The 11,438-nt window shown below is 39.8% G+C and overlaps 1 protein-coding gene across 1 annotated transcript; it reads right to left on the bottom strand.

Annotated features, from left to right (window-relative positions):
- Positions 1 to 2,073: 2,073 nt before the first annotated feature.
- Positions 2,074 to 4,005, bottom strand: GP5 (glycoprotein V platelet). The gene has a single exon (XM_005418948.1). The coding sequence runs from the start codon at positions 3,985 to 3,987 to the stop codon at positions 2,074 to 2,076; it is 1,914 nt and encodes a 637-aa protein (XP_005419005.1). The 5' UTR covers positions 3,988 to 4,005.
- Positions 4,006 to 11,438: the final 7,433 nt, after the last annotated feature.

The following is an 11,438-nucleotide window of genomic DNA, read 5'->3' as shown; positions in this document are numbered from 1 at the left end:
ACTTCCTTCACTGAGGTAACAATCCCCAGCATGGTTTGTAGAAGTCAAAGACAGAATTTCCTCACTAGCCCTGATTATCCTGACCTGCCTGCTCTGAGCAGCTGCCTGCGTGGCACCGTGTGACAGCGCTGGAGCTGGCACAGCACCGAGGGGTTATTACAGCTGTCCAACCAAGAAACTAAATTTGCAACAACTCTCTCTTCTTAAATACTACATGCAACCACCCAGAACCACCACTGAGAAAGCTCACTGCTGGTTTTGTGCTTCTCTCAATTATATTGCAGTAAATATTCTGGAGCATGTGTTTATGATTCCAGTCACAGCTTGCTTTGCACCACTTGCAGTGACTTGCATTTCTGCTTCTTTAGAGATAGCTCTAACTCCCATTTAGCCAGGTTTGCTAAATTTTGTTAAACCTCACCAGCAAGACAATGATCATTTAACACTATAGAAGCACATTCTCTCTTTTCAAAGCCTGGAAGAGGAATTTAGGCCCAGCAGCAGAGCACCCTGAAACAAAGAAGTAACAGTTTATTCTCACTGCCTAGAGTAACACATAGCAGGGAACCGACCATAACCAACCTGCAGGAAATGCAGGTTTTCTTCACCTCAAGTCTATTATTCATTTAAAGGCCATCCAGGAAAGTCCCTAATAGTGAGAAAGTCACTAAGGTTACAAAATGACTCCTAGAGTAGAGGCTCTCTGGCCCAAGAAACCAGGGATTCACACCCAGAGGTTTTTAAGCACATCAGAGCTTTTAAGAGCAAACTAAGTCCCATAATGTAGATAAAAGCTGATAGTTAAATCCAAGAGCTAGTAAAGCACAGACAGTCTGACAGCCACCAGTCTACCTATGAACTAAAATATTCATACAATTCAAAATATAAATAAAATGTTAGTATAAAGACCAAAACCCACACTATTGCCTAGTAGTTGCCTTTGCACATCAACACTTGAAAGGACTGGAAGTCAGGGAATAGCAGGATGTAATAAGGTAAAAAATAGTGAGACTGAAAATGTGACTGAACACTCCAAGTTGATGAAGTTGTATATGCTCCCTAGCCAATTTCAAAATGGAGCTGACACTTTGTGGCCCTCAGTTCAGGCAGGCTCCCTGCCCTTCAGCTGCATGCTGCTGTTTTGCTAGCCAAGCCCAGGAGAGAGCATTCTTTTCTCTCCCAGCTCAGTCAAGACCAGCTCTCAAACCAAGTCATGCCTGTGGAGCCCCTCCTCAGTCCTGGGCATCCACCTGGTACTCTGGTTTCAAGACTCCCTGCATCATGCAGCCAGGAACACCTTGTTTTTTCAGACCACTGGCCAAAGTTTATGGATGAAAGTGTTTACTTAAAATTCAGAGTTGTAGGAACTTTACAAAGTTTCTAGAAAACCTCCAATCAAACAATAAAATACATCATGATTATACTTCCTAGCTCAGCATCTTCGCCTGCTGTTAGCTTTAATTGGTATCTCTTCCTTGTGCGATGCCCTGGAAAGGGGCTGAGGATGGAAAGCAGAAGTTAAGACACTTGCACCACACCATTCTGCACACATCCCCATTGTTTAAGGGTCCTTCCCAGCATCTCCTCCCAAAACCACCATTTTTTTTCTCAGTAGGGAGACAAAAGATTGCAGGCAGTAGAGGAAATAATATCATTTGAGTTCTTTGGGTGATCTCTAAAGCACAGCTGAAGCCATGTTCCTATGTAAGAGTTCCTCCACTGATGGCACTCCATCTGAGCAGTGAACACTGAGCAGGCAGCAGCCTCTGGCAGCGGACAAGGCAGCACTCCAAGGCAGGAAACCCACAGCACACGTGTAGAGGTGACCACAGTACTTCCATCTTGCCCTCTGGGTTCATGCACTAAGTGCTGTAGCAATTTACAGTGATTACAGCCACTCTTGGCAAATGCTGCAAGGTACATAAAACTAATTTCCATTATGTTATAAAGACAAGGTCCTTATGGTCCTTGCTATGAAGATCTGTAATCCACATCTGAATCAAGTATTAACTGCTCAGATGTTCAAAAAGCATCCAAAGCAACACTTCCAGTTCTTTCTTGGGCTAGATTTCTCTATCTTCTTAATATACTTATCAGAACTACAGGCTGAGCAGGAATATTTCTGGAGAGCAAGAGTTGCCTGGTGTTACCCATCACATACAGACTGAGCACAATGACTACAGTCTGGAGTGTTAAAATCAAACTGTGAACACACAAGAATAGCTGGCAATAAGTAACTCTGGTATTAAAATAGGGTTTAGCACTGCTGTGGGCTGGAAACTCATCCCACCAGACAAGAGTAGTCAAATCTGTCCCTCTAACACTGCTGGTTCGTGCTATGATGTTTGGAGAAGTTTGGACTGGAACATCTGAGAAATGTAGCCCAGGTTGTCCAACATCTTCAACATGGGAGTAGGTAAAACCTGGAGCTGCAGGAGGGATTGATGTGGGTGTGCTGGTGATGTCCATGTCAGACAGCACTGTTACAGCAGTCTCCTGAGATGATGTGAAGTGCTCCATCACAGATGTCAAAGTTGAGCTGAACGTCTGATAGGTCATAGCTGTGGTTGGCAGGCACTCTGGGTCATCAATGCTTAGAGACACAAGAGAAATATTCTGCAGTGCCATTGGGCTGTGGCACATCAGAGATGGCACATTTTTAACTACTGCTGTGTTCTTTTGGAGCCATTCTCGGAAACCAAGAATTTGGCAATCACATATCCAAGGGTTGTCGTCAAGGACAACTTCTTCCAGCTCAGGTAAAGCAGTAAAGAAGTCTGCAGGAAGAGACTGCAGGTTAGTACTATTCAGGTAAACTTTCTGGAGGTGCTTGAGATTATGAAAGAGGTTTCTAGGAAGAACCTCAAGCCTTGTATCAAAGAGGGAAATGTTCTGCAGTTTCTGAAGGCTCAGAAAGATTCCCTCTGGCAAACTGGAAATATTGCTTGTATGGAGAGAAAGGCCCCGCAGTTCATTCAGGCCACTGAATACATTCCTAGGAAGAACCGTAAGCTCTGGGTTAAAACTCAGCACAAGAAGCTCTAAATTTGTCAAGTTACTGAACACAAAATCTGGTATTGTTGAGAGCTTTGTGTGATACAGCCATAGGCTACCAAGATGCCTCATCTCTCCAAACAGTACTTCTGGAAGAGACTTCAGTGGGTTCCTGTACAAGGTCAGTTTAGACAGGTCATGCAAGTGCAAAAAAAGCCCAGAAGGCAAAACCTGAAGCCTGTTCCTGGAGAGTGTCAGCGTTCTTAGTTTACGAAGACAATGAAATGCGTCAGGGGCGATGGAATGGATATTATTGGAATGGAGGAAAAGCTCCTGCAGCTCCTTCAGGCTATCAAACACACCAGACTCTATTGAAGACAGCCTATTAATATACAGCATCAACCTCTCAAGCCTGGCTAATGCACTAAATATATTTCTAGGCAGTGCTGCTAAGTAATTTCTTGACAAGTTCAATACTCTGAGTTTGGTGAGTTTCTTCATCACACCACTGTGAAGTGCTGTTAGTTGGTTTTTGTTCAAGTAAAGCTCCTGCAAACCAGCCAGTTTGTCAAACAGATTTTCCTCAATAGATTTCAACCTGTTACTTTCAATGATCAATTGCTGAAGCTGCACCATGTCATCAAATACTTCTGGTGGAAGTTCAACCAGCTTATTATCCAGCAGTTTGAGGACTTTTAGCCTTCCCAAGCCTTTAAAAGCTGTTGGTGAAACCAGAGCGATGTTGTTTGAAGACAGGATGAGATGCTGCAGTTCCTCCATCCTAGCAAAAACATCCTGCAAGTATGATATGTTAGCATTTGTTATGTGAATTTCAGTCATGTTGCAAGGCAGATTTAACAATTCCAGGTCTTTTATGTGGGGGCCAGAGCAATAAATTGCATTTTTTGTAGAGCAGTCACATTTCTCAGGACAAATAGATGCATCCAACTGGAAGAAAAGCTTGATCATCACTGACAAACGAAACACCAACATCCTTGTTGAAGTGCCAGAAACATTAGCTGTTACAAGAGATAAGAGAGAATCAGGATTTGATCATAGGTAACTTAGCAGCTAACAAAGATGTGTGATTATATTATAAACCTGCAAATGTGTGCAAAAATTCCCTTGACTTGAAAGCAAACTTCAAAATCTTTTATTGTTGACTGCCAATATTTCTGAAGTGCTCAGCTTACACCAAAAAGTACAGGTAAATTAATTTTTGTAACTCAAGTACTCCTTGTTTGTATTTGTACTAATTAACTATAATAAAAGTATACAAAAATCATGATGAAACACTTAAGTAGTCAAAAGACATATTTATTTGAACAGAAAAGCATTACAGAATCACAGAAGGGTTTGGGTTGGAAGGGACTTTAAGGATCATCTCTTTCCATCTGACAGGGACATCTTCCACTAGACAAGGTTTAGTATATTATACTAAATTACATGCCAAAAATGTTTTAAGAAATTATCAAAAGGTCCTGCACTCACTGTGTTTTTCATTGTAAGTTATCTGAGGTTAAAAAATAAAGTTTAGCCTGCAAAAATAGACAATGGAGGTAAAAAGGTTGTCCTGTACTTTAAGTGGTGAAAAGCAAAACAGCACTGTCCAGTTAAATCCTGTCTCAGCATTTTCAAGCGATGGCTTCTTGGAACAGCCCAGGAACACACAAGAAGGAACAGGCTATTTTTGACACAGCCTGAAATAACACAGAAGACCCCATATGGCACAGGACAGTGAGCCTCTGATAATCACCAAGCCTCATTTCAACAGTTTAACACAATACCAAGCTATCAGCAGTGGAATTGGAAGTACAGTAAAATGAGAAGAAAGAAGCGCACGAAATTAGATGGGAAGTTGTAGCAATAAAGGTACATCTGCATGAAACACACCACAAAGTTGGAAAGTTGCATACATTTCCAAACAGGAAAGCAATCATTGTAGGTATAAATGGTAATATTTAAAAGAGCAAGTCAAACAGAAACCCACAGAAATACTTCCTCAATGAAATCAACAAGTCCAAGTGTATCAGAAACGTGGATGTCAAGCAGCAGAATAAGCAGCTGGGACCACTGAAATAGCTGCAAAACTTCCACAGATGTAACTGGGATAGCTGACACAATGTCAGCCCTCTGTACCAGGAATATGGGGGGAGAGGAAGGCTCCATCCCCACATGCTCTTTTTCAGGGGCAAGGATGAAGCTCTCCCATACCAATCCCACAGACAGACTGTTGGGTACAACCCCCTTCACTTTAAGAGAAATCAGGAAGGACAGCAGAGCTTCTGAGGCACCTGAACTGCTGACAAGAACATACCACAACAGACCTAAAACAGCTGCATGTCCAAACCAGCTACTGCATTAAAAAAAAGCCAGAAGAGCAAAACGGAGTGCTTTAAAAAAATTTAAATTTTATTCAGCTTCAGAGTACTGAAGTCTGGTAAAATATCTAACTCTCCCTCAGGAAGGGAAGGATGTGGCATTTAGGGCTATCAACAACCAGCCACACAGTGCCACAAAACAAGGTCTCAGTGGGCTTTTCACAACTCATTGAATGAGATATAGGCATCACCAAAAAACAGCACAAGATTTCACACTTCCAAAGGTCTTTCACATGTCAAACAAGAATCTTCCAGAGAATCTCACCCTCCTAGTAATCCTCCCTACTCCAAAACTTTGTCATAAGCCAGTGATGCTTTTACCTCAATGAATTTCTAACTCAGCCCATCTCTGATCCTACGTATCCCCATGAGCAGAACCCTCCATCCAGAAACACAATAAGAAATTTCTGTTTCAAGCCCTGATTGAACCAAATGGATGGAAAAACTCCCAGTTTGTTATGCTAGAAACTGCAAATGCAGGTCCCTTGGAAGGTATGACTACAGGCCACTCTGTAAAATCAGAAACAGATTAACACCAGCCTGTAGGTTTGTGATGACTGCTTTCCTGGTGTTATAGCAAAAGATAAGAGAATATACAAGAAGACAAGCAGATGCTCAGAAATGCTAGAAAGCACTAGTTTTGACAAACAGCAAAATGGCAGAAATTCTTTGCAAGATATGAAGGCTGTAAGTGCTGTCACAAGAACTGGAAAAGCCTATGGGTCTCAAACATCTAGAGCTGCTAACAGTATTTTTAAAAGAGCATTTAAAGACTTTAACAATACAGAATACAGTAATACCCAAATAAAGATCATAACTATACATTCCCATGCCTTAAAATTCTCTTAAAGCCTCACATGAGACACCTGGCATTCCAGAAAAGGCACCAGCCTGGCTGGTCACTCACCAAAGTCTGGTCTACAGCTTCTTTCCCTTTCAGCCCCCCTTCCCCCCTGCTCAATATTTCTCAAGACTACAAAAGGATGCCAGAGGCAATACATTAATGCTGTTACTATATCAGAAGTCTCAAATCAGTTTTGAACTTACAGAACACTGAGCACATGTATTGCTTACAGTGGTGCTTACCTCTTTTACTGTCTTGCAAGTTCCTAAACTCATACAAGCATGACAAAGAAATTTTGAGCTGTACCTTAGAAACTTATCTGCTTTTTAAAGGAACTTACTAGGAGCAGAGCAGGCAATCAGGCTTCACCATGACACTGCACTTTAAATGGGAAGTAAAACAGCAAAAGGCATCCTCCAGATAACACTTTCACCCGTATTTGCCCAGTTACTGAGACAGGCCAAAGGCCAAACAATATTTGAAGCTTCAGAGCAGATTTTTGCTTATAATTGTTCAAGCAACCAACTTCCACAGGTTGTAACTCGAAAAGTAGGGCTTGAAACCATTCACATAACAGGAGAAAGTTTTAAGTCACACACCCAAGAGCAGAACACCCACTTGTAGCTTCTTTGGCAGTGATATTGGAGTATGTGCTTCAGCCAACCCAAAGTACATCTGAGTGAAGTCAGAAATCTACATTTCAATGTGAGATATGATCAGAAATTTCAAATTTGTCACCGGTCTGCTAAATAGGTTTTGAAGGAGTGAACACATCCACTTTAAACCAGGTGCTCCTACCTTCACAAAGCTGCTCTGACTTTTAATTTCTTGCAGGATTGGAGTCAAAGCAACTTCAGTAAGGAATGAAGGGACTTTTTTACTTAATACTTTGGCTAAGCATTCCAAGGTTGACACATTTCGTTTCTGTTTTTCCTCAAAGTCTTCTGGAGTAGCAGGCCAACAAAACCTAAAACCTGCAAGATTCTGAAAGAGAAAAGCTAAGTTGTAAAAATAGAAGCTTGAAATTGAAAGATTAAGTTTTTGTTATTAAGTAAAAAAGGTATTTTAAGTATCTTGTCTTCAAGTTTAAAATAATGTGCTCTGCCAATGACTGTTTCAATGGAAGGTGAGCCACAGGACAGAAAAGATGTCTTCATTTCCACATGATTTTTCTGAAGATGACTGTGACAATGGTGACAGCTCAGATCATGCCTCCCACATGTCCAAACAGAAGGAACATCTGAATAACCACGGTGGAAACAAGCTGCTATCACGTGTACAAGGCTTTAGAATGGCTCTCCTAAGCCACCAGGAAAAGCTGCAGTCAGTGTGATCCCCTGAAGAACACTAACACAGCAGGCACCCCTCCCACCCCATCTGCAGAAACAGAGGCACTGAACAACATATCCATGACCTCAGAGGGAGTAAGCCTGTGTTCTTCAACAAGCTTTCCACCTAATTCTAGAAAGAATAATTAAAACAATTTCATGAAACTAATGAGAAGAGTTAAAATATCTGTTCATTTTAATTTTATTTTCAAAGAGCTTCAGTCACAAAAATGATTTACAAGTCTATTTACAATTCTATTGTACAGTTATTTATGTATGCCTCTTGACAACAGGGTACCATTCTAGAGCAGCAATACATATTTTAAATACAAAGATGTAGTATCATTTCAGATTTAAAAATAAAAGGAAGCTGAGCTTCTAGAGAGTGCTGTAATGATGAACATTTTAATCTGTGTTAGGCTCAACGAATTAATGACAAACTAAGTAGTTTCTGGTTCACATAATTATTAAACAAGCTGCAGTTTGTTGAAAATAGTTCTAAAAACCTGAAGCTTTACTGTATATAAAATCAACATATTCAAGACTCTAAAAATTGTCAAAAACCCACAGCGTTCCCTTAGACATACAAAACCCTAAGTTTACAATTCAGAATTTCATGGGAGAAATCCAACAGGACTTGAGCTCTCTCATTTTGTGATGACCAACATAAGCATTAAAAATTTGCAGCATAAAAAGGACTCCACATCTGCTTAGTATTATACTGCATATACATACATACAGTACAGGATTATTTACCCAATTTGGAATGACTGTTCAGCACAACCTTCATGAAGAAAGAACCAAATAAATAGAATTAAAAATCCAACAACTTTTTAAAAAGTGCAACAGTAAGAGTTTCCAATTTAAAGTTATGATGAATATGGACAGTCAGTTCTGTGGGTTTTTTCAGCCGCTTCTATTCAAGCATTATTTGCAGCATTTTCTTTTTACAGTAGATTTAGTTCTATAGTACATGAAACTAGAGTTACTGCTAATTGAATCTGAAGGGAAAGGAAGGAAAAAAACTTTAAAAATAACCCTGAGGGATATACAATTTCATGATCTTGTAATTTATTTCTAAAAAGTAATATTTATTATTTAGCAACTGCTTTTCTGGATAGACCAGTCCTTTAAGTATGTGCATAAATAATATTTAAAAATCAGTAATATTTACAAATCCTAATACATCAAAATAAAATACGTACAGATTGAAGTCTGCATACACAAATAATTTAATAATAAATCAAACTCCTCAACATAAGGCCAAAATATACAGCAGGAAGAAAATGTCTACCCAGTATCTAGTGGAGCTCACTAACTTGGTCTGTTCACCTGAATTTAGATTTCCAAGATGAACACTGAAAGAGATTTTTTTACTACGAAATGAATTTCATCTTACTTCAAAACAGAAACTGAATACACTAGTGCAGATCTAGTTTGCTGCATTTCTGAAAACCAGAAAAACTAAACTGCTCAAAATGAGAAAAATTATAGGTGGTCAAATTCAGCTCTTGGGCAGGAAGGCATAAATCCCAATAATTGCAGAAAATGCAAAAGCTTATTTTGTGGCTGAACTTGCAATAACAAGATGGATTCTCAGAAAAGCTGGTTTATTATTCTTGACTAAGCGTCAGAGCTCAAGCATGCAACCTCAGGAACATTTACCAACCCTGAACACAGACCTGGAGGAAACAAGCTCCCATTTGCAAAACATCCAAGTTTACTACGCTCATGAGCCATTAGTCACTCAGCTAAGTGGAGACACTTGGCAATTTCTGTTTTAGTAACAGTTCCCTAAAATGTTCTCTGAAGACAAGCCCACCTTAAAGAGCTGTTTTCCTCCTCCCTTTCTAGGTAAGTCTAATAAACTGGAATAAGACTGAAAAACTAGCTTCAGAAACCAAACAAGCCGAGAGAAATTATCAGTCCAGGAAAGTATTAAGCAAAAGCATATAAAAGGGAAAGACACAAGTATTTCCTTTCAGTTCTCATGAAACAGCAAATCTAAAATGGTCAGTGAAATGGAGAGCAGAAGCTTATGCGTTTAAGGATAAGTCACAGCTCCCAGGTCCAAGATGCATAGCTTCACAATATTTTTCAACTAAAATATTATTTTTGTTTAGATTTCAATACTACTTACGCAGCTAAGAATTATTCTTCATCAGTTATTCCATGCTACAAAGATTTTGTAAAATCAACATCGGCAGAAATTAGCCAAATGACTCAGGTTCATGACTAATTAATGTATCCAATGTTTGCAGACCCTTTAAAAGCCACCAATGTTGTTCATGTTTACGACCTTATGAAGCCAGGATAATAAAGAACATTGCTCTGTTGAATGAATGCTAAGAAAACCACTTCCCCCTTTCCCCCTGCTCCACTCCTCAAAAACAAACAACAACAACAACAGAAATCAGGAAAAGAGTTGACAGCTGGACTGGAAGATAGTACACCCATATGCATACTATTTAGGAGGAGCAATAACTTCAACAACCAAGTTCTAGGAAAAGGTCTTCCAAACCATTTAGCACCACTTTTAAATTCCCTGTTGGCACAGTATATTCAACACTGCAGAAACCACAACATGATTGACATTAACATGGTTAATGGTTGATGATTTTGAAGGTCTTTTCCAACCTTAATGATTCTATGAGCAGCAGGGCACACTGTCCATACTGTCCTACAGAACAGCACAAAGGAATTAGGCCTGATCTGAAAAATTCTGCTTATTAAAACAAGGCTGGAATGGAATTGTCTCCACAGGAATTTAAAAGAAGAAAACAAAACAAGACAACCCAGAAAAATAAAAAGAAAAAAAAGGAAAAAAGAAAGAAAAAAATCCCTAACGTGAAAACCTCAAATTCCATCATCAGAATATACACACTTCAAAACAATCCCAGCCAGCCAGTGCGCCTGGGGCCCTCATTCCACAACCACTCTAAAGGACCCCACTTCCTTCTCTAAAGGATCTCTACAGAATCATGACTTCTTCAGACCCCAGATCTCCTCCCAAAGCTTGGAGGTGTCTGGACCAGTTAGTTGCCCCTGGTCAAAAATAGACTGATCAAGACTTAATATTTATCATCTTCCCAAAGACACTAAGGAAGACTTTTCCAAACATTTACAAAGTTGACAATGGTTTCCAGAGAAGTAATTTGTAGTTAAAAAAAAAAAAGTTTTAAGCCTTGCAAGTCAAAGTGCTGTCTGCCTCTACTTCTTTGTAGACCTGTTTTTCTAGTGGTCTTGGGTTCTGATACTGCCTCATGGCAAAATGATGTATGGCTACCCCTAGTGCTTAAGCAGTATTAGTGGTGACACAAGCTTTTATTTTTTTCATCTTTTTTTTTTTTAATAAATAAAATCTGCATAAGCCTTATAGTTCTGCAGCAAGACAGACTTCAGCTCAATTTTCTTTTAATTTTGTTTTGTACAGCTACATGTAGCGCTGAAGACACCGGCAGACTGAAATGCCTGCGCTCTTCACGTGCACAAACACCACACGTGGGCATGTGACAATACCTCCCTCCACTCCCATATCCCTTGCAGCAGTAACTCTGGCCTTACTACTTCAAGGTATATAGGAAAATTATCTTTAGATTTGCAAATAAAACATGGTCCACAAAGGGATAATCCAACCCTTCTGCTGGAAAAAGCAAGGTTTATGGAGAAATGCATAGCTAAATGTAATAAAACATGACATAGAAGAAAGTGTTTAGATTCTCCATCCTTCTTTCTCCAAAAACTTTAGAGTGTAGCCAAATGGCTCCTCCCCTGGAGGCCACCTAAGCCTTCCCTGTGGTTAGCTAGAAGAGAAGCCAAGAATCCACATGAAAGCAATGTGCTTATTTCTTAAGGACAGAGCATATTGCTTCTACAGCATTCCCAATTCCT

This window comes from Geospiza fortis, unplaced genomic scaffold, assembly GCF_000277835.1.
Source record: "Geospiza fortis unplaced genomic scaffold, GeoFor_1.0 scaffold172, whole genome shotgun sequence".
Lineage (NCBI taxonomy): Eukaryota > Metazoa > Chordata > Aves > Passeriformes > Thraupidae > Geospiza > Geospiza fortis.
The sequence above is the reverse complement of the archived record's forward strand: the minus strand, read 5'-3'. Positions and strand labels throughout refer to the sequence as shown.

Excerpts from the sequence above, each read along its gene's own strand:
- GP5 (XM_005418948.1), bottom strand. The coding sequence starts at position 3,987 with ATGTTGGTGTTTCGTTTGTCAGTGATGATCAAGCTTTTCTTCCAGTTG.